The sequence below is a fragment of the Alligator sinensis genome, unplaced genomic scaffold (assembly GCF_000455745.1).
Source record: "Alligator sinensis unplaced genomic scaffold, ASM45574v1 scaffold144_4, whole genome shotgun sequence".
In the NCBI taxonomy this organism is placed as follows: Eukaryota; Metazoa; Chordata; order Crocodylia; family Alligatoridae; genus Alligator; species Alligator sinensis.
In genome coordinates, this window is record NW_005842190.1 from 325,274 (window position 1) to 349,251 (window position 23,978).

Consider the following 23,978-nt stretch of genomic DNA (forward strand, 5'->3'; position numbering starts at 1 on the left):
AAAAAAAAAAAAAAAAAAGCTTAAATGATAACAAAACATTTTTATTTGACACACAATTACCTTGTGGAATTCATTGTCAGGAAGTATCATGGAAACAAAGGTAGTTTCAGGATTCTGAAAAGGATAAGTCATATTGATAAGCACATCTGTAGGTAAAACAAATGGGGTAGAAAAATAGAAACCTTTATTTTTCAGGATGTAAGACAGCTACCAACATGATAGAGCTAAGAGAAAACTTCCCCTTATGAATGAGCTGTTCTGTAGCTGTATTTCTATGGGTTGTTACACTTGATACTTACTACGTCAGAAACAAATGTTGGAACCAGACCATTGGTCTAACAAGGCTTTTGACTTTTTATACTATGTGTTCAGTTGTCAGAACTGAATAGAATGGCAGGTAAAAGCAGCATCTTTAGATGTAGGCTGAGCCAAATTAATATAAAAGCATTGATTTAAACATTATTATCTTAAATTAATTTTCAGTTGGAACCACGCTTTTTATTTGAAGAATTAGCTAGGCTATTCTGTAACATTAACCTGCATAGATGCATATGCTTGTTGCAGACATTTTTTAACATTTTTTCTCCCCTTTGAAACAGGTGTTTGGCATTGGAGTCCCGAACCCCTATCGATTGCGCCCTTTTATTGGAGCAAGAGTTCCTGTAAATAGCAGTTTTTCTCCTATAATTAATATACACAATCCCCACAGTGAACCTTTACAGGTGAGCATAAAATGGCAGTTTACTATGCACACTTACATTTTAGAGTAATAATTGAAATTGTGTTTAATATCTACTTTAAACTGCCATAAAAACAGTGAGTTTTGTTACTGCTTAAAAATCTTCCAGCTTTCCTCTTCTGAATCCCTTTTTAGTGCCTTGAACATGGTTAATTTTGCTTTCTTTTAACTGCACAAAAATGAAAGCATTAATTTCTTATTTGATTGCTTGCATAACTTAACACACAAGTATCCATGGGATTATTTGTATGCAGAGAACTACATAGAAGTTAGCAAGATTGCACCCTTACTCTGCAACTGCTTTGAAAATAAAAAGGTAGAAAAAAATTAAATTAGCTATTTTAAAAACATTTCTCATAATTAGTGTAAAAATAGGAAAGTAAGTTTGACAAGCCACTATAGAAATGAGTGTATGTGATTAATTGTTGCTTTCACTGGTAATTAAGGAAGAAACATTAAAGCAAGCAAAATACAGTAGATCTTTTTCTAAGCAGAGTATAAAGTTGAGTTATTGTGTAAGCAGAAACAGGGCATGTTACTTCCTTGTGCTGGTTTCTCATCTGTAAGGTGGGGGGCAGATGATCATTCTTAACCCACCTTCATAAACTGTTGAGATTTATGGATGAAAAATACAATCTATATTCTAACATAAATAAACAAGGGAAAAAGTTCCCTTAATTAGTAGGTGAAGACTGCCAACAGTATTGTTTTGAATGCAATAAATAAAATTAATTTTCTTATTCTCTCCTTTTAAGTTTTGTTTAAGAAACATTTACATCAACTATCTTATTGCATATAGTGTTTTTTAATTTAAACAAATATCTTTTGAGGACAGAGTTGCTCATTTCTAACATTCAGGCATAATGCATTTTAGAAGTGCAAGCTGTGTCCTTTCAGAAAAACAAAATCAGCCTCTGATTACTGTCATGAAATTATTTCTCTAAACATGACGCTTCATGATTCCCAAATTATGACAGGTGGTAAAAGATGTTTTGAAGCATAATACTGATCTATGGAGTAGCAAAATTAATATTATCAAAATTTGGATTGGCTTCATCACAAGATACAGGATATAACCAGTAGCCTATCACATCATAGGTAAAATTTTGCATTACTAATGGAAAACTCCAGTTGATTTTTTTTGTTTGGTTGTTTTTGTGTGTTTTTTCCCTCCAGGTAGTAGAAATGTATTCAAGTGGAGGTGATCTCCACCTAGAGCTTCCAACAGGCCAGCAGGGGGGTACAAGAAAACTATGGGTGAGTGGCAGTGTTTTCTAACAGGCTACGTGCTTATTAATTTGATAGACCTTTTTTTTTGGCCTGCAAATATTTAGAGAATAGATAAGTATCTGAAGCAATGTGAATGATTATTAACTTGAAGTTGAAGGGAATTGGATGAGTTATTTAGCTACAAGTGATTGCATACATAGTGCTGCATTTTTTCTGAAATGGAGAAAAATGGGAAAATACAGTGACTTGTGCTAAGGTCATGATGTTATTTGAACATAGCCATATTTTAGTTGTCAAAACATGTACATGGATAAATTACAGATAAATTACAGAATGAAGGATTGCTTCATAGGGCTTCCACATGTGCATTGTTCATGCTTCCATGGAGGAAAAGATGATCCTTCGCCACTCCCATTCTGTAGTTGATTAACTATGGAAATCTCTTCCATGTGTGTAATGTACACTGGATTCTTCCCTTCTCCCATGTTAGGAGTTGAATAACATGCTTCTGTGGGAGGAACTCCTACAAGGTGCTTTTCTTTTATCCCTCAGGATAAAAGAAAAAATGTGTTTCAGTAGCTTGACTGTGCCTTTAGGATGCAAGATACAGCATTTTAAATGTGCAGTGGTTGTTCTATGTAAATACCCTCAATTCTTTGTCTTGAGTGAAAAATAAATTTCTTCAGGTTTTTGGGGAAGGGACCCAGAGCCATGTATTGCATTTAATAAAGAACAAAACTATGCTTCAGTTTGTTTTTTGATGGAGTTTAGTTTTCTGGGCTGCATTGATAGAAGCATTCCCAGCAGCTTGAGAGAAGTGATTATTCCCCTCTATTTGGCACTGGAGAGGTCACATCTGGATTACTGTGCTTAGTTTTAGGACCTCTACTACAGAAATGTTGTGGACAAATTGAGAGTTCAGCGGAGGGCAGTGACAATGATTAGAGGACTGGGGCATATGACTTGTGTCAGAGAGTCTGAGGCAAGTGGGCTTATTTAGTCTGTAGAAGAGAAGACTGCGGGGGGCAGTCCCTGCAGGGAGGTTCCAAACAGGATGGAGCTAGATGGTTCTCACTGGTAGCAGATGACAGGAGAAGAGGCAATGGTTTCATAGATTTCATAGACCAGAGCTTTCCAAACTTTTCATGTTGGTGACACACTTTTTAGACATGCATCATTTCGCGACACAGTAATTCAGTTCCAGGGGAGGGGCCAAGGGAAGCAGACGCAAGTAAGGGAGCTCCGCGGTGCCCTTCCGCAAAATTTTCTGCATTTCGCGCGACACACCTACACACTGCCACCAACACACTAATGTGTCGCGGCACACAGTTTGGAAAGCTCTGTCATAGACATTAGGGGCTGGAAGGGACCTCATGAGATCATCGGGTCCAGCCCCCCCACCATAGGTGAAAAGTCAGCTGGGATCTAGTGACCCCAGCAAGAAATATATCCACCTGTTTATTGAAAAAGTCCAGAGTAGGTGCTTGCACCACCTCTGCGTGGAATTTGTTCCAGACCCAGGACACATGCACTGTAAAGAACTTCTTTCTTATGTCTACTCTAATTCGGCCTTCCTGAAGTTTTTGGCTATTAATCCTCATTATCCCTTGGGGAGCTCTGGTGAACAGGGAGAACACTTACTATAACAGGGAGAACACTTACTATATGGTCTCAAGTTGCAGCAAGGAAAGTTGAGGTTAGATATTAGGAAAAACTTTCTCACTAGGAGGGTAGTAAAGCAGTGGAACAGGTTACCCAGAGAGGTGGTGGAATCTCCATCCTTGGAGGTTTTTAAGACCTAGGGTAGACAAAGCCATGGCTGGGATGATACAGTTGGGGGATGAGCTTTGAGCAGGGCTTGGCCTGTATGACCTCTTGAGGTCCCTTCCAACCTTCATGTTCTTGTTTCTTTGATTCTATAAATCCACCAATGGCACTGTTAGAAAGCAGTATGTGACACATTTGTGATGCAGATATCTGTATTCTTGTCTCATACTTTCACTAAGTTGCTGAATTAGCCTTTCCTTTCTTTTTAGGATAAATATAAAGCTAGTAATCTACCCATTATACTATTTTATAGCATTGCCTACTAAGTAATCATATTATAATATTCTAATTCTTCTTAAAAGAATGTTTTGCTGTTAAGTCTTTTTGTAGTTACTGCATTCTCACCTGTCTCTGATTATTTCATTAGGAAATTCCTCCATATGAAACAAAGGGAGTAATGAGAGCTAGTTTTTCTTCAAGAGAAGCAGATAATCACACGGCCTTCATTAGAATAAAAACAAATGCCTCGGACAACACAGAATTTATCATTCTTCCTGTTGAGGTAGAAGTCACAACAGGTTTGTAGAAGAATAAAGAGTTTAAATGTATACATCTCAGATTGGTGTATTAAGATAAGAAAGTACTAATTGTTTTCTTTTGCTTTTTTATAAAGCTCCGGGAATATATTCATCAACAGAAATGCTAGATTTTGGTACACTACGAACACAAGGCAAGTACAAGATTTCAAAGTCTAATGTAAAACTACACCAAAATACAAAATATAATTGAGTAGTGGGGAATACATGTAGAAAGGCTCCTCCACACTTCTCTAAACAAAGATGAACGTTACTGTGTGGTTTTGATGATAGTAGTAACATAGACCAACCAACCCAATAAAGATAAAATTTTGGACTTCTTTTTTAAGGCTTATTTTAAATCTAAGTGACTCAAACATTGACATACTATATACCATGGATTTTTGGCCCCCAGTGCTATGTCATATGGCCTGCAGGGCTGCCCATGAGTCCATTGGGAGCCCTATGGGCCATGGCTCTGCACACTAAATCGGACATGCAGGGCAGCCCTGGGCTTAATCCCAGCACACTGTGCCAGTACAGGGCCCCAGGACCTGATTGTGGGGGTAGCACAGGGCCCCAGGGCCCAATCCACGTATGCAGGGCTGGTGGAAGCAAGGCATGGCCTGATCCTGCTATACAGGCCCAATCCAGCCCAAAAATTGGTTCCACACCACTCATCTGGCTTGCAGAGCCAAAGGATTGAGCACCTCTGCTGTACACAAATAATAAATACTTTATTGAGCTTGTTTTGTAATTTCATTTTTCTACTTCGAAATATTGGCTATTTAGGAGTGAAATATTCGGCAAAGGTGCTCAGTGAAGGTTGTCTAGGAAGATATGTAAATATTAAATGTAAGCAGAGAATTTGAAGGATATACTTGGGAGAGAGCAACATACAGGTGTCTATTTTATGACATTGTAATAACTTGTAATATTGTCAAAGCGAAAAATAGTTCAGTATGTCTTGTTTTGATGTGGGTGGCGCTGCTTTACTGAGTTATTTCATTTTATATGCAAGGATTGTTAACGTAGTCACTATTTGGGGAATATTGATACAACAGGTGTAATCACTGTAGTATTAAAAATGTGTTGAATTCTTATTGACTCAGAACCCAAGATCAGTTCAAGTACACAAAATCTAGTTAATTAATGAAAATATAGTTTTCAGTGCAATATTCTTTTGATTTTCAGGCTGACCTTTTATAAAGTATTTTCAATTATTGAATAATAGTTGATTGTGTTGAAATCTGACTGGAGTGGGTTCCTTTTTGTATAATGGGTTTTACAGTAATAAAGCATAATAGTTGATGTTTTTTGTTTTAACAGATCTGCCAAAAATTTTAAATCTACATTTATTAAATTCAGGAACAAAAGATGTGCCAATTACAGTAAGTTTATTTCCTTTTAATTTGACAAGTTATGATTTCTTTAATGAAAGAGGAAGAAGGTTCTGTCTAAACTTTCATGTATTGAAATAAACATATTGCCCACACCTGTACTAGGTGAGGTTCAAGGTTGAATTCTAGGAAACCAGCTTTGTTTCTCTCCCTGAACTAGTGGTCCTGAATTTTGAAACAGTATATTGGCTCATTATCAAGGAACAGCTTGACATCTTTTTGACATTGACTCTAAACCTTGTAACATATTTTTTTTAATCCTTTTTACTATCATTCCCATTTCACACAATTTGCCTGACTTTAGCCTTCCTTGAAACCATTTATAGTGACCCGAAATTAGATTTTCATTCTCAGGGTGAAAATATTTTTCTTTTTGCTGTTATGCTTTCTTCTGTATAAGTGTTAAAATGTATTAGCCTGATACCACCATTCTCTATGAACATTCAGCTGCTTACTAAAGCAGTGTGTCTTAAGATTTCTGCTATAATGCTTTGGCCACTTAAAGCTGTTACACTCGACAGCCAGCAATCAGTAGCTTCAGAAGGCAGACCAAGGAGGGGGAATACTAGAAGAGCTTGCTGAAATTCTTGTCCTCTCTCAAAATACAGTTTTTGCCTCTCATAGTGTGTCTATATCAGGGTCAGCAACAATCTCTAGTTTTGGGAGGAGGAGGAGGGGCATGAGGAGCAGAATGACCCAGCTCAAATTGGAGGTAAGCAGGCACCTAGGACCCAGCTACTGCCACCACTTCTCCCTAACTTCCCAGCTGCCAGGCAGTGGAAGTTCCTCTCTGCCAGAACCCAGGCTGCCTGACTAGTGAGGCGTAGTGTAGGCAGAGCTCCCCCCATCACTGAATCCCTGGGCACCCAATTGTGGCGTAGCAGTGGGAAAGCCCTCAGCTGCCAAATGCAGCCAAAATCATGGCTCCATGGGCCATAGGTTGCAGACTCCTTATCTATACAGTTCAAGGCAGTGCTGAGCTGCTGCATGCTGTGCACTCCATCCAGTATGTCTCCCTGCACACTCTTGCCACATGGGCAGAAACAGTAGCTATCAAAATCAGCCTACAGAAAGGGCCTAGCCCCCAGGTTTACCTTCACTTTCTAGTTGGCTGAGCAAGTTTTAAGTGACAATCTCATCTGAAGTATTTTTATTATAATTTTTAAAATTAAAAACATAACATAAAAAGTGCCATGCTGCATCAGACCAATGGTCTGTCTAGCCCAGTATCCTGCCTTACAGTGGCAGGGATACATACTAAAGAAACTTTCCCGACTCAATAACTTCTAGTTCCCCCTGTACTCGGCCTTAGTGAGGCCATAGCTGGAGTACTGTGTCCAGTTTTGGGCTCCACAATTCAAAAAGGATGTGGAGAAGCTTGAGAGAGTCCAGAGAAGAGCCACGCGCATGATCAGAGGTCAGGGAAGCAGACCCTACGATGACAGGCTGAGAGCCCTGGGGCTCTTTAGCCTGAAAAAGCGCAGGCTCAGGGGTGATCTGATGGCCACCTACAAGTTTATCAGGGGTGGCCACCAGCATCTGGGGGAACGTTTGTTCACCAGAGCGCCCCAAGGGATGACGAGGTCGAATGGTCACAAACTACTTCAAGATCGTTTCAGGCTGGACATAAGGAAGAACTTCTTTACTGTCCAAGCCCCCAAGGTCTGGAACAGCCTGCCACCGGAGGTGGTTCAAGCGCCTTCATTGAACACCTTCAAGATGAAACTGGATGCTTATCTTGCTGGGATCCTATGACCTCAGCTGACTTCCTGCCCTTTGGGCGGGGGGCTGGACTCGATGATCTTCCGAGGTCCCTTCCAGCCCTGATGTCTATGAAATGGGAATCAGTTCAAAGTAGTCCAGCTTTTTGAGTTTATGGAAAAAATGATTAGGAGGGGATATGATAGCAGTTTTCAAAAATCTGAAGGGCTGCTCTAAAGGGAAAAGAACTTTTCTCCCTTGCTGCAGAGGGCAGGATGAAAAACAATAGCTTTAAGAGACAAAGCTCCAGGGTCACCTGGCTGCCTCTGTAGAAGACTTCAGTAACAGCATGGTGCTCTCTTGAAGCATTCGGTTTGGAAATTTGTCTTTTGGATTTCCTCTATTTTCTAACATTCCATTGGTGGTTGGCTCTGTTTTCATCCTCCTTTTTCACTACTTCTGCTGTCTTTCTGCTTCTGTCTCTCTTCTTATTTTCTTTCCCACTCTTTTGCCAGTCTTTCTTCTGCATATTTCCCCAGTCTTTTAAGATTACATGTTGTACCATTTCTTTTTCACTTATTAAAGAAAATGTTAAGAAATGATCTAACACAAGAAACAGAATTTGATGGAGGCCTTTTAATCAAATATAGCAAGATCCAATGGCAGGAATTGGAAACTAGATTATTTCAGAATAGAAACAATTCGTATTTTTAATTATAAAGATAATTTACCACTGAAAAAATCTAGCAGCAGTTATATGTGGGCTTTCAATCACTAAGTCAAAATGTGATGCTTTTTCTTTTGAAAACAAGCAAACAAACAAAAACCCTCTGGTTCAAATGGGAATTAATTCAAGGAAGTTCAGGTTGTTGAGCTTGTGGAAGAGGTGGTTAAGAGGGGACTTGATAGCAGTTTTCAAACATCTAAAGGGCTGCTTTAAAGGGAGAACACTTGTTCTCCCTTACTGCAGAGGGAAGGATGAAAAGCAGTAGCTTTTATGTTTCAGCAAAGTAGATTTAGATTATATCTCAGGAAAAACGTCTTGACTGTTAAAACAGTGAAGCAGTGACTGCACAGGGAAGTTGTGGAATCTCCATCATTGGAAGTGTTTGAGAAGAGGTTGGATAAGCATTGGTCAGGAGTAGCTATGCCCGTCCTATGCGATGAGTACTTCCCTTGCATAGGGCTTTTCTGGTTGCCAAATAGGGCTGGAAGGAAATTGTTTCCCCTCCTTGTTGCTGTGTGTCGGGGGATATTTTTCACCTTTCTCAGAAGCATTTGGTGTTGGCTGTAGTCAAAGCTGGAGATTTTGACTGGAGTGTGTCAGTGCTTCTGCTAGGACTAAAACCTGGAGGTTTCTGGGTCTTGCTACTCCACTCAAGGTCAGACCGATCACCATATTTGGGGACGGGGGGTGGGTTACATCAAGAACAACGCGTATAATCGTTTTGACCATATGATCTTGATGTTCGTTACTTTCTTTCACTTTTACCTCTCCTGTGCTTACCTCTTGGGTGTATTTCCTTCATTGTCTGTGTCATGTCCCTTTGTACTGAAAGTTATTGGGTTAGGAAAGTTTATTTAGTAAGCATCCCTGCCACCGTGTGAGACAGGATACTGGGCTGGACAGACCATTGGTTTGATGCAGTATGGAATCTTTTATGTTATGTTTTTAATTTTAAAAATTAGAATAAAAATATTTCAGATGATTGTCACCTGAACTAGTACTTTCTTGGCTCTCTGTTTACATTGTTTTTGTTTTATCATGTCTTTTTACTATTGTAAGAATAAATGTCATGATGTGTAGGATGTTTTCCAAGGTATCACACAGTGAATTACACACACAATTCCATTTTGATTTGTATCTTATTCCTCATATATAATTTGGAAGTGTGCTCTGTTCATGAAAATTAGCTGCTTTGTTGGTGTTGTATTTATGGACAGTGTAATCTTCTGGCATTTTATTGAATTTCTCTTAATGTGAATTAAATTGATTCCAAAATGATTAGCATAGATACAGGTTCTGTCCTAAGATTCCTGTTCATGGGATTACTTTTAAAAAGGTTTACAAAAGGTTTTCTTGGCCCACAAGAGGTAATATTTAAAAGCAGTCTAGAAATGAAGAAGTAGTCTGTCACAAATTTCATCTTAATGTCATGATAAAAGGCCAAGACTATATTTAGCATGCATCTAACTAAACTGGGTACCAGTGGGATTAAATATCTGCAGGTCATCCATGCACAAGAGATAGCTAAAAGTATTGTTGCCAAAGTTATTAAGTACTTACTAAAGGAGGAATATAATATTGCTGATCTAACACGTTACTTGGTAATAGAGGTCTATAATAAGCTAAATAAGATTATGAATCACTTCATCTTTATTTGAACAGTTTTAAAATTCGAAAGCTCTCTCATTTGTTTGCAGTGTTTTCCTTCGTTAGAGAGAATCATATTTACTTTTTGGCTGGATGAACATTAACAACTTTTGGTGGTTCTACTGTTATGTTTAAAGCCCTGTAAACTTAGTTCATTGGTTATTTATTTTGTCTGCTTTTTCATGTTCTAGAAGCAGCACTTAACAGCTCTGTAACACAGGAAATCTCTTTCTTAAATCCATTTAATTGCTAGGACCAAAATTCTGTTCTCAGAGCAGAACTAAAATTATCTTAGTATAAACATTCTGCTTTTTGTTCAAAAATACTTGGAACTTGTATTGTTTAATTGAGTAGGACAAAGCAACATATTGAAGCAGACTCCATCATGGGGCTGAGAGTAGAATATCACTACTTGCTAAGTGCTTCAAAATAGAAATACCGTTCTGCTTTCCAAGCTGTATAAAAATAACTTCTTTAATTTATAGGTGTCCTTTTGTGTATACTTGTAAGTGGATGTAGTGTGTAAAACAATGTAACTGAGGGAAAGTAAAGTTAAAAAAAATGAATTTGAAAGATTTAATTCTGTGGTCATCCTGGAAGCTGTTTTGTGTCACAATTCTGGTTCCTGTTAGGGGTTCCCCACTAAAGATTTTCTTGGCCGATGCAGGTAGCCAATTATTAACCAACCATATCAGCTGATGCCAATCCGATAACTCATTTATTGACGTTAAATAAACCTTTGTTTTGGCGCACACTAACAGCCTCCTGCACCACATGTATCAGCATCCTGGCACTTTAAAATGGCAGTGGGATGCTTGAACTACAGCTCATCGAATTAACTTTAGTTCAAGCGCCACTGCCACCATTTTTAAGTGCAAGGACACTTTTAAGTGGAGTAGAGCTGAGCGGGGCGAGGGTGGATTCGGGCTGCCCACTGAGATCTCATGGCTCTCCACTCTGCTGCCTTTGTCCCAGGAGCCCTGCACCCTATGTACCCTCTGTCCTCCTGGCAGGGGTCGGGGGGCACAACTCACTGCTCCCACTGCTGCTGGGCAGACAGGGAGAGTGCAGCCAGCACGGGGCTCTCAAGGGAAAGGCAGCAGAGCGGAGAGCCCAAAGCCCACAGCCAGCAGCCTGCATCTTCCCTGCGCACAAATCTCGGCGGTGCGTGCAGCAGCCCTTCCCACACCCCCTAGACAAGCCTCCCGTGGCTCCGCCCTGCTCCCTGCCCTGGTCCTGTGTCCCATGCACTGCCCTGGCTGGGCAGCACCCCCAGCTCCTGCCCCACTCCCTCCTTCGCCATGGCGGCCTCAATCTGCACCCCCATACCCCTTCACCTCCATAGATTTACCTGAAGGGAGTTGCTCTCCATGCTGCCCAGCTGTAGTCCTGGCCATGTGCATGTATGCAGCCATGCACATACATGCAGCATCCCATGCATTTCACTCTTAGCAGCCTCAAACAGGACCCCTTGCAGGCTAGAATGCTGTGCCCGCCTGCAAGGGGAAACCCGCCATTTCTCAGGGGAGCCCAGGCATCCGAGGGCCCTGGCCCTGTGGGGGAGAGGGAACCCAGGTGTCGAGAGCCCCAGCCAGAAGGCATAGTTATCAGTAAATGTTATAAGCTACAATGGCCAAAAAAAATGCCGATAACCAGTAATGTCATTTTCCCTTTTATCAGCACCGCTCTCATAGGCAACCAATATATCGGTGCACCTCTAGTTTCTATGAAAGCTGATAGATTGTTATGTCTTCATTTAGATTGAGCATCCAGGCCAGGATATGTCTGGCTGTATGAATCCCAAGATTAACTGTAAGGCAGGGGTGGGAATCCTTCATTTTTTTTTTCTCCTCATAACTATAACTTGGCTTCTTTGTTGACATTCCCCAGAAAGTATAAGATTTACTTTCAAAAAAATCATTCGCTTATTGGTTGAACAGCAAGCAAACATTACTGCCTTCTGGTGAAGTTGGAGCAGTAAGCTTGAATGTTAGCATGAAAATCTAAACGTTGCAGTCCATGGCAGGACTGTGTGTTGCCAATAGCTAGGATTTTTGAGGCCCCTTGTCTTTCTCATATGGTGACACAGCAGTTGTATTTTGGTGGTCCCAGACTGAATAATTAATGGTCTAAATAGGCATGCTCTGTTAGCCCCATGTTAGTGATGAGGTCTTCAGCTCTAGAATTCATTTTGCATGTCTTCTGCTAAAGCCCAAATTCAGTGAATTTTTGAAGATCTTAAGAAATGTGTTTCCTCAGGCTTTATTTGAGGGACGTAAGGCATTTATCCACATTTAACAAGGTGTTTGAGGAATGTGAGGAAAATGTTCTGTTTTCCTTCAGTGTCTCTGTTTTACTTGCTTATTTGTTTTAATTGGTATAAATTCTCTATATATCACTTAAGATGGAAATAAAACCTACAAATGTAATTAAGAGATTTTGTACAGCAAGAATTTTTTTCTCTACACAGTAATATCTGTAGCTTCATCAATTCTGCAATATTAACAATAAAAATCAGTAAAGTATTAGCTAATAAAAATGCAAGCAAATAAAAATTCATTCTCTTGGTATATGCATTCTAATAAACCAAATACCAGTTTCACATTTAGTTTTTGCTCAAAGGCTCATTTGAATTCACCCAGAATTTTTATATAACTTACATTACTGAATGTTGATCACTTTAATAAATTGCAGGAATTCAAAAAGTTCCTAACCCTCATGGTCTTACAGTGAGTGCTATTTCATTATGGGGAATGTCAGTATGTTTAAAAATAACCCTCAAAAAACTAAAATTGTTGTTTAACTAATCACTTTAAAGAATATGTAAAAACCGTATACTACATTAGAAGTGATGGTATATCATTAGCAAATTAACTACTGCTTAATATTTTCATTTATTTTTGTTTGCAGAGTGTTAGGCCCACACCACAAAATGAAGCTATAACGGTACATTTTAAGCCAGTTACGTTAAAGGCATCTGAGAGTAGATATACCAAAGTTGCAAGTATTAGCTTTGATGGTAAGTATTGTTTCTTTCTTTGAAGAACTATATAAATATTTCTAAAAGCTACTTAAAATATTTTGGGGAAAAAAATTAAAAAGCCTCTTCAGAAAAATATTTTCTTGGAAAATGGAACATGTTCTTACACAAAGTATTTAGGATTCTTATGCCTTACAAACTGTTTCCTTTGGAAATTTGCCATGGTGTCACAAACTGCAAATTAATTGTTTGAATTAATGAGAAGTAGTAGAAATGGATGAATTCTTATGCCTTCTGTCGTATAAATATTAAAAAATTAATAATAAAGTTCCTATGATATAAAGTTCCAGAGATGATTCTGATTGTCACTGTTTTAGTTCTCTGCTAAAGATAAAACAATTATTAATGGTACAAATAGATTCTTTGTCTTTACTGAATTTCACCTAATCATGACATTCTCTACACCACTGAGTATGCAATGATCCAGTAAAAGATACTACAAAACCCCTTGCCTCTAGTACAGCGGTTGATGTTTTCTGGCTGTGGGCTAGTACTAGGACCCAGATGTTGCCACTCCTCCCTGCTAAGTAGTCCTGGTATAGGCAAAAAGCTCCTCGCTGCCAAATGCTGCCAAGGCCCTCAGGTTTACAGGTCAGATCCAGTGGCTCTGCTGGCTACAACCAGCCTGCAGGCCATAGGTTGACAGCTACTGCTCTGGTACAGTGGGGGGCAACCTTTTTTGGCAAGGGTACCACAAATGAACCTCACACTAGCCACGTCTACACGAGACATTGCCTGGTCATAACCAAGTACTAAATGCCCAGTGCCCAGCTAGTGCCCGGTGATGCTATTGTGCAATAGTAACAAGCTACCATTCAGTAAGCATCTCATATAGATGCAACCACTGTCTCCGAGTACCATTCCAGTCCCTTTCCCCTACCCAGTTTGCTGCTTTGCTTTTTGCTTTCTCCCCTGTGCCCTCTGTCTGATCTAATGCTCTACTTTCTGCTCCCTGCCCTACCCGCCACTGTGCTGCTTGTCTCTTCCCCTATCAAGTGCTACATACAGAGGCTCCCATGCCCCATTGTGACACATATGCAACAGGTTAGCCACCACTGCTCTAGTACTTTTTCTGGATCATCATGACTACAACTACACTCTAGCCCACTGACATGGGAATGTAGGCAGATCATTCTTAGATCAGTTTTCTAACATCAAAGAGGAAAACTTCCATTTGAAGCAGTCCCAGGATATAAGACAGTTTCTTATACTAGCATGCTTTTTCCTGCATTTTTCACTTTTAAAAGACTGGCATGCAAAATAACAGAAAATCCACTACTATTCTGTCAACAAAGGAGAGGGGATATATGTTGTTCATTGTGGCTATCATTTATATCTTTACAGTCCTTGAGAGAGATTTGTGTTGGTTCATTTCATTTTCTGACCTAATCTCACCTGGATGGTATTGCCCTACATAACAGATTTAAAAAAGTATACCAGTTTTATGTTTGTCAGAATGTATTTCACCTTTTAAAAATTATTTTAGTTAAAATACTACACAGTGTAGTCTTTCTCATACAGTAATGGCTCATAATTGAGACTTCCTGTTCACACATCTTTCATTTGAGTGAATCAAGTTAAAGTTAGGCTTCTCAGTTGAATTGCAACTTTTAAGAGACTATATTAAAACTTTTCCAGAAGAGTGAAATAAGAAATTATTATATGTTCCGGATTGCCTGAATGCTTATTCTACATCCAGGAGCCCCTGTAACTGTCTTTGGCAAGACAGTTTTGTCTCTTCCCTGTAAGAACCTTAACTCCTAGTAGCTTCTGCTTTTTCACGAACCTTTCTTTACCTACCAATCTAATCTGCTGGCTTGTTTCTTGTCTACTTCAGCAGGGCTCAGATTGGGACTAAAAGATGTTGCACCATCCTGCCACTGTCTACTTAAATCTGCAGGCCTGGATTGAACATTGGGGGGGAATCACCCTGGCAGATACCCTTTATGGATTCAGTTTGCCTAAAAAAAGGCACCTTAATTTCTCCACCTGCACCATTTGCAATCTACTGACAATAGTAAATATCTCCCTAGAAAGTATCATCTTCAGTAGTAGTAGGTAAAAGGATAATTAAAATCAGGAATGTTTAAGATGGAGAATCACATGCCTTTTCAATAACATGTCCTGGCATGTTCTTGGTGATTACCCATCTAATGAGGTATGCAGAGGAAAAAAATGTGATCTTGCTGTGTAGAAGTAGTGAGATGACAAAAATGGTCCTATTGTTGGTTTAGCAAGTAACTTTTATGAGCATTAATGAGTATCTGCTTAATAGTGAAATCCTAAGCATGAATAAAAAGCTGTTATACTCTTCCATGTAAAGGAAGTTCTGTAATATCTCTATATTTTACGTGTACAGCATCAAAAGCAAAAAGAGCATTGCAGTGTTCTGGGAAAATAACTGTTAAAGCAAAAGAGAAGACTTATTCAAAACTTGAAATTCCATATCAAGCAGAAGTTTTAGATGGGTAAGTACATCAAATGTGTGGGGATTAAAAATTAAACATGGAGGATCAACTGGGTCTTTCTCTCCTGTTTATATTTTTTGTGATGTAAGGTTACTGCTTGTGTGTTCTAACCCTGGAGTTCTTCCAAGAGCACAGCTGCTGCTCCTCATTTTTATTTCTTGAGAGAGAAGATATGCAAGTCATATTCAGTAATACACAAGCTTAGTTTCAAGATTAAGACTGAGAACGGCCCTTTGAGTCATTTGTCAGTGTCATATTTTCAGAATGCTAACTTGTATCACTTACATCTCCTGTTCCAAAACATATGACTATTCACTACTGTATCATTTGAGTTGTCCTGCTGCTGTAACCTAAAGCAAGGGAAGAGAAAATGTACATTTTTAAAACTTTGGACTTTACCAAATTTTAAGCAGAATTTTGTAAAAGGTATCAGAACTATTTCTATCATTAGTTGTTACTCAGCAATTAATATACAAGTTCACTTTCTGCTAATAGTTCACCTGAAGTATTGACCTGTCACCATTAAAATTGGTAGCCTTTCCCCATAGCAAACAAGCATTTTTTTCTTGGAGTTCAGTAATAAACAAGAACAATCAAAATGTCACATATTAGAACTTTTATTTGTAGCTAAAGTCCTTTCATTTTGGTTAATATTACAGGGATTTTGCAAAATATCTTTGCACTCTTTTTAAAGTAGTTTGATGTGATGCATTGAATATGTTATCTCATTTTGATTACTGAATATTCAAGGTGTGTGATTGCTATAATAAAGGATCAGAATACAGTGGGATATCCATTCCTTTCTACATGGGACTACCTGACTTTATGTAAAAAGCAGATTGTTTGTGGAAAATGTCTTATGTTATGTGTGTATGTTTGTGTTTATTAATAGATACTTAGGATTTGATCATGCTGCCACATTGTTTCACATCCGTGAGAATCCTTCTGATTCTGTGGAAAGGCCAATCTATCTTACAAACACATTCAGTTTTGCAGTCCTTGTTCATGATGTTGTGTTACCAGAAGAAGCAAAAACAATGTTTAAAGTAAGTCCAGTTCCAGTGAAATGGTTTTATCTAATAATATAACTTTAACAACACTGCGGTTTGTTAAATTTTAACTTTGCTCTTATTTCTTCAATAATACAGGTCCAGAACTTCAGCAAACCAGTCTTAATTCCACCTAATGAATCCAGATATATTTTTACACTTTATTTTATGCCTTCCACATCATCTATGCATATAGATAACAATATACTACTTATTACGAACGCTTCTAAATTTCACTTACCTGTGCGAGCATACACAGGTTTTTTAGATGTAAGTATTTTACCTTTCCCTTGAAATTCCACTCTAGCTACAAGCAGAATGCTTGAGACTAATCTGATTTCCCTGATTCTTCTCCTTGGGACCAATTTTTAATTCCACTATGATTTAACAAAAGGAATTGAATTTTTGCTATCATTTTCTGACAAAAGCTTTCAAAAATAGAAAATAATTTGTTTTTTTTTCTAATTGCTGTTGTTTTCCCAGTTGTTTTCAGTTTTCTATAGTGTATTTGTAGAATAGGAAATCCAATTTCAGCTTTTGGGGCTGTTAGAGGAATACTATACTTTAACACATTTGCTGATGACCTCTCAATTGGACATGATATATATTTAAGTTTGGAGTTAATGTTTTTTCTTAATCTTTCTAGTATTTGGTACTGCCCCCAAAACAAGAAGAGCGTTTCATAGATTTTGGGATAATGAGTGCCACAGAAGCTTCTAGCATTTTATTTGCAATCATCAACAGTAACCCGATTGAGGTAAAGACTGGTTTATTTTAAATTCCTTTCTTTTTTTAAATACCTTTCTGCAGCAGTGTCATTACTGATATTGTCATCTTCTCTCTTTTTAAGCTGGCTATAAAAAGTTGGCATATTATAGGGGACGGTTTAACCATAGAACTCCTGGCCACTGAAAAAGGAAACAGAACCACAATAATTGCAAGCCTTCCAAAATTAGAAAACACCAGTGCATCAGACCAATCTTCAGTATGTAAACCTTCTTTAATCTTTAGTTAAAAGTTGCATGTATCAAGCACATTAACAAGCAATAATAAATAAAGTAGCCTTTTGTGATCGTCCATAACTTTTTGTCAGTTGGTTAGCAGGATAATAAAAGAGCATATTTTTGTGAATGGTATTTGTAGCCTAAACTTCAAAGATAGAATTTTCAGAAACCTAAGGCCTCTAGCATACACGCTTCCTGCCTGAATCTTTACAGAATGGGAGCGGGGGGTTGTCATGCTCATGTCCTAGAGCAGAATGAATTTTGTGACTTGGCCATTAATCAGCTTTTCAGGGAAGTTACAGCGATTCAAGTAAATTGCAGCAAGTTTTACTTACCAGGCTTTTCTTGAGAGAGTAGTAGTTAGGTTTGGCAACACATGGGCTCAAGGCAGAGTTGATGGCAAGAATTATTTTCATGTTTTATGTTGTATTTTTATGGGCAGCTTATTATAACATTATTTCTTGTGTTACTTCTATGAAGTCCTAATATCACTAAAACGCTAATCTTGGGTAGCCACAAGTCCCAAGCTATGGTTCTTACATTCTCAAATAACTCATTTTTCCTTCTTTCACGATAATTGTGTTACAGAAAGGAGTTTCATTTAAGTAAAGACTGTGAGAACATATTTGCATTAGGAAGTTGCGCTCCATTTAGGACAATTAGTGGGAATTTTTAGAAATAGTTATTTATGTAGCCCTGTGTTTGTTCCAGTCAGTTTGCAGACAAATTTAAGACAGTTTGTGGATTAGGGAAGTTTATGATATGTTATTAATTAAGGTAACAAAAAATTGCAATCAACATATACAATATAAACATTCTTCATTGGTATCATCTGATGGGGGGGGTTAGGTGTGCCACTTCAAAATTTCAGTATAACATTGAATTAAATCAACATTTCAGTTTAAACATGATAGAAAAATGTGGCATACACCATAAATAATGTCTGTCTATATTTATCACTTTCAGGTAATATTAACATCTGGTTATTATGCTGTGTTTAGAGTAAAATTAATAGCGAAGGAGCTTGAAGGAATTCATGATGGAGCTGTACAAATCACAACAGATTATGAGGTAAATGTTTTGCATACTTAAATGATGTCATTGAATGGTGTTACCGTGGATCAATTATTTGTTTTAAGAAGTGAAACAGGTGAAATGAATGAAGTAGGTTTATGGAAAAAGCTGTTATCTAGACTGTTTTATACAAGGTATTTTTATCTTAGTGTAGAGTGGTACTTTGTGCTATATTGTAAGTTAAAATAAAAGCAACTTTGAAAAACTAGGCTTAAATAAATTGTTGCAATTTATGTTTGAAGCAGCATCAGTAATCAAGTACAATCTTAAAACGATGCCATTGGTAGGGACCTACCAAATTTGTGATTGTGTGATTTTCATGGAAACTGAATTCAGGCAGGCTCCACAATTTTTGGTAGGCTTGCTGCAAAAACAAACAAACAAAAAAAAGACTGGCAAGCAGAGAGTCTTGGAGCATGGGGAAGAGGTGGCAGGCAGGGCTGGGGGACTGCTTGCAAACATTGGGGCTGGGGGGGCTGCATTGAAACAACATGAATAATTGAACTTTGCAATTCATTTTTTAACTTTTGCTTGGAAAAATTAAAAGCAAGCAGGAAGGTAAAGATGAAAGTTCATTTGAAAATAACTATACCCGTGCTAAGCTTTATCTTCCTTTTTCTTCCAGATTTTAACAATTCCAGTGAAGGCTGTAATTGCTGTGGGGTCATTGACTTGCTCCCCTAAACAAATTATCCTTCCTCCATCCTTCCCAGTAAGATCATTTGTTTACAGTATTTTCTTGAAAAATTTTCTTAGCTTTTTTCCTCAGTATCAACTTCCCCTATATATTGCTATATGACTAGGTATTGCTGTCCTGGAGGTTGTAATTATTCCTAAGTATTTCTTAATTAGCAGTTCTCACATCCCCAGAAACCAACTGTCTGAGATTCTTCCCTTGCCCCCCAATCCCAAACAAGCAGCAGGTTTTCTTCATCTCCAGGCATTTCTAATGTAAAATAAGTCAGATTTCAGATGCGTCTCAGAAATGTTCTTTCCAATTTTTCATAAAGCCATAGGGCAGGTAGTGGCATAGTGGTTTGATTATTTTGGGAGAGAAGCTGGCTATGTTTGGGAGGAGGTGGGAGGGGAAAAAAGAAAACTCCGAGCCTGCCTCAAAATGCTTAGGATGTTTCTTGCTTAGATAATTGAATTAAAATTTCTGTTTAAATTACCAAGTCTTCTCTGATCCTTGCCAGCCTGTGTAGGTTGATGGTCTGGCCTTATGCCTAGGACATGCTAGGTGAGGGGAATGCATACAGTATTATTTTTCTCTTTCCTTTCCTCTAGGGAAAAGTAGTTCATCAGAGTTTAAATATTATGAGTTCCTTCTCTCAGAAAGTGAAAATACAACATATACGCTCCCTAACAGAAGATGTGCGATTTTATTATAAGAGATTAAGGAGCAATAAAGAAGATTTAGAGCCAGGAAAAAAATCAAAGGTTTCTGTTACTTCTTTTTACTGCCACAATTTTTGTTTAAACAGAGCATACTGATTATTTTTTTATTTATCAGGATTTTTTTTAATCATCAGGCTTACTTTGCATATTCTTGATTATATTAATTGTTCTTATACCTTTTGCAGATAGCAAATATTTATTTTGATCCAGCTTTACACTGCGGGGAGCACTGTTATGTTGGATTGCCTTTTTTATCTAAATGTAAGTGACTGTCATCTTTCTAATTGAGAACTAAAATTATTTTCCTCAACATTGATAATTTTATACTAAAAAGCTCAATCTTTGTGTTTTAGCTGAACCTAAAGTTCAGCACAGCTTAACAATGCAAGAAGATGCATGGGATACAGACTGGGATTTGCATGAAAATTTATTCAGAGGTTGGACAGAAATAACAGAGAACCTGGGTCACAGGTGGGTGTATTTTTACTCAGTTTCTAAGGCCGCTGCATTATATGATTCTTTTTGTCTTGCCTCTGCATAATATCAGTCTTTTGCAATGTATTTGATGAGAAGGGCACGGAAGTGTGGCTAAGTCTGTGCACAAAATCAGTTGAAAAAGAAAAAACTAACACTTCTCTCAGGTGCATTCTTGGGCTTGTTTAATATGGCAAATGGCCACCTTTTGTTGATAAGGTACCTGAAGACACTGGCGTGTGCCCAGGTTACTACAAAGCAAAGGAGGTTAGGCCTTGATTGCATGTTAGCTGCTGTACTGTAACTACCCATGTGCTCACTTGCATCCTCTGGTAAAACATAGGCAAAGCCCCATCAGTTTAGCTGTGTGAATGGAAAGTGGCCTTTAAGGTTAAAATGGGTATGTTTTCATTTACTACGGGATGAGCAAGCCCATGAAAAGCTCTGGGTGAGCAGCTGATGTATGGCAAAGCCCTGCTTACCCCCTTTCGCCTCCCCCAAGTACCTTGTTCATATGTCCATGATCTAAAAGAAAATTTGTCCTGCACTGGAATTCTAAAGTATATGATACTGTTTATATAGAATGGTTTCTGTATCCTACATTTAAATTTTAAGGTCACCCATCACCACAGCCCTTGAGAGTGCCAGTTCATTCACTGCTGAAATATAATCCTGTAGCACTGTCTAGAGCATTCTGGGATACTACTCTTTGAAAGATGTTATATGAAAGATACTATTTCTGATTCATTGGTAAGGATGTCAAACTGTTGTGTAGTGCTCCTAAATACTATTAAAATATGCCGTATTTCATGTAGGAACTGGCTACAGTTTCAGTGGTGAGTGATGTTATAGATCTTAGTCATTCATAAAGTGCTGCTGAGAGCCTGCTTTTTGTGATAAGATTCACTTTAACTTTCATTTTATTACTGCTTTGGACTTCGTAGAACAAAAACTCTGCATAAGTTAAAGAAAACAGTATTTTAGTAGAAGTATACCAACAGTATGACAGTTTCCCTTGCAGAAAGCAATAGTACTTGTCAAAAGAAGGGAAATAAGACACTGTCAGAATTCTCCATTACCCATGCATGCAGTTGAGAGCAAATGATGTAACACTTAGGACAGAGTGAGAGAGATACAGGAAATGTAATGTAGTCATGAAATGATATAGTGAATATATCAAATTTAGAAAGTTTAAGTAAAACAAACTAATCATGTAGAGCAGCAGTAAGACGAGACAGAGTATGGCAAGTTTAAATACAGCACAAACCTGACTCCAGTACTGAGTAGAAGTGCACCAGTATATTGGTTCATATCAGATGGGCACCGATAAATGCCTCATGCATGCATGCAGACACAGCATGCACATGGCCAGGAACACAGCCGGGCAGTACGAAGAGCAGCATCCTGCCAGTAAGTCTGTGCCATGTAGACGTTCCCTAAGGTTCTCTGCCCTGTCCTGACCAATTCAGTGTACTTATACTTTGGTTCCAGTTCTTCCATGAGTTTGTGCTCTGCTCCTTCCAGCAGTGAAAAAGTACTGAAGAGTGTGGGTATGCTCTGAGTAGCATCTCCAGACAAAGGAGCATTGCAACATCACCCCTAAAAGTTGTGGGAAGTGGCAAACTGCTCTAGCAGTAGCCCCCATCAAGCAGCAGGACATGTGCACACCCATGTGTTTCTGATGGTGTTATGTGACTCCACTACAGAAGCTGGTGCTATGAAGCTCACTTTGGGAAGGCATCCATTCCAAAATGGACCGTGGCATGAGACTGAAAGTTCAGGAGTGTCTGCTTGTGCCTTAAGGCAGCTTCCAGACAACAGCAGAAACCTCGCATTGGTTGTCAGAGCTGGGGTAACTGCTGGCAGAGCAGAGGGTTCTGCCACCACAGCAGGGCCTTGAGTGTAAACACACTCAGCATTTAGCCAGAGCTAGAGCCTTGCTGATGAGCTTTGTCATATAGACTAGGCCCGTAGTGGGAGGTATGGACAGATTCGGCATCTTATCTCAGTTAGAGTAATTGACTACTCCCCTGTCTTGAACGGGAGCCAGATTGCAAGTGGATCAGAGACTGAAAATTTATCCTCAGGGTTGCCGTCTGTAAGTATTGCAAAATCATGACCCAGCCCTTGGAAAGCCAATGGTACATTAAATTCATTTATTACTTACAATTTTGAGTCATTCATTTTTACTTTCTGACTTCTAATCCTTTATGGTTCACTTGGAGCCAAGCATTTCTCTGCTACCCTAAGACCTAAAAAGTTTTCTTTTAACATAAGGGTTATGTGGAAAATGTAGACTCCAGGAACTACTGCTTTTAGAAAAACACCTAATGTTGCAAGATATGTGATAAAATGGTGGTAAACAGTACCTTTTTGTTTTGCTCTATTTTATAATGCTCAAGGCCTTAACACAATTTGTGTTGCTGATATAGATGGAGCTAAATCATACTGAGGCAATGTTTAAAATAGTTAATGGTTTTAGAAGCAAGTTTCCTTACTATAGTTTGCTCTCATTCATGTTTGTTGAACCATCAGCATTGGAAAATGGCTCAACAGAAATTGTTTACCATTAGTCACTCTTCGTATCACTGTAGTCAGGGCCTCAGTCTAGGTTCTACAACCAGAAAACACTTTCTTAACAAAAGAACATTCGGGTAACTGGAGAAGACAGGAAAAGAAACAGGAAGCACAGAATATTTGCTGTGGGTGTGGCAGTACAAAAATGTGGTGGATCTAAAATAACAATAAGTACAGGGAGAGCTCAAATGTTTTACATAAATAAAAATAAAATATAATGGAGTGTGTTATATTCCAAAACCATACATTTTGCAGAATGTCTGTAAGCTTAAACTGCTGCTTTCATTGCCAAGCTGTTGATGTTTCATTCTTATATGGTGGATTTTATAACTCTTTATCTAGACTGAGTGCTATGTTTGAAGTAGACACGGATCTCCAGAAGGATGTCGGATTGAAAATTACAGCAGAGTTATCCTGGCCTTCCATACTCAGTTCGCCACGCTATTTAAATTTTCCACTTACCAATACCAACAGCTCATCAGTAAGTCCTTTTGTTTACAGTATCGCAAGTAGTGACTAGCTTTTTTTGGAACTGCTTTGCTACATATATAACAAATAGGAATACTAACTTTTACTAAATTCTTTTTTTTAATTAGGAGGAAGAAATTCTTCTTGAAAATCCAGCAGATGTTCCCGTCTATGTTCAGTTCCTTCCTTTAGCTTTGTATTCTAATCCCTCAGCCTTTGTAGACAAGCTACTAGAGCGGTAAGTGTTGTTTGATAACTTTAAAGACATCCACTTGATGACAAAATGCAGTTCATGAAAAAATTGATACAGTATTTAACAAGATTTTTGTATAGTAGAGTTTAGAGCTTTAGTATACTGGGAATAGACTCTGGATTAATAGACCGAAGAGATTTTAGTGTATGTTTAATTAGAACCATAAATTTAGGCAAATCTGGTTAGGTAATCTGATTTTTACATTTTCTCCTTAGCAAGGAGGCTGAAGGAGGAGTCCAAGGGAAATGAGTGGCTACACTACATGCACCTTCTCCATCAAAATCTTAATAATTCTGTGCTCTTGCTTTGTGTTGAAAGCCATGGAAGTATGTGATTGGAAGAGACTTCAGGGTTCCTTTGGCCCAAACTTCTCCACAAATGCAGGAA

The 23,978-nt window shown here is 38.4% G+C and overlaps 1 protein-coding gene across 1 annotated transcript in view; it reads left to right on the forward strand.

The window, feature by feature from the left end:
* Positions 1 to 23,978, forward strand: part of TMEM131 (transmembrane protein 131) — a 138,644-nt gene that overhangs the window by 83,031 nt on the left and 31,635 nt on the right. The window contains 18 exon segments of the mRNA XM_025207248.1: positions 600 to 722; positions 1,916 to 1,996; positions 4,164 to 4,314; positions 4,410 to 4,466; positions 5,641 to 5,702; positions 12,697 to 12,805; positions 15,186 to 15,294; positions 16,187 to 16,340; positions 16,443 to 16,613; positions 16,990 to 17,100; positions 17,194 to 17,328; positions 18,314 to 18,418; positions 19,047 to 19,133; positions 19,709 to 19,861; positions 20,005 to 20,080; positions 20,173 to 20,290; positions 23,213 to 23,351; positions 23,467 to 23,576. Of these exon segments, the coding sequence (XP_025063033.1) occupies positions 600 to 722; positions 1,916 to 1,996; positions 4,164 to 4,314; positions 4,410 to 4,466; positions 5,641 to 5,702; positions 12,697 to 12,805; positions 15,186 to 15,294; positions 16,187 to 16,340; positions 16,443 to 16,613; positions 16,990 to 17,100; positions 17,194 to 17,328; positions 18,314 to 18,418; positions 19,047 to 19,133; positions 19,709 to 19,861; positions 20,005 to 20,080; positions 20,173 to 20,290; positions 23,213 to 23,351; positions 23,467 to 23,576 (2,051 nt within the window).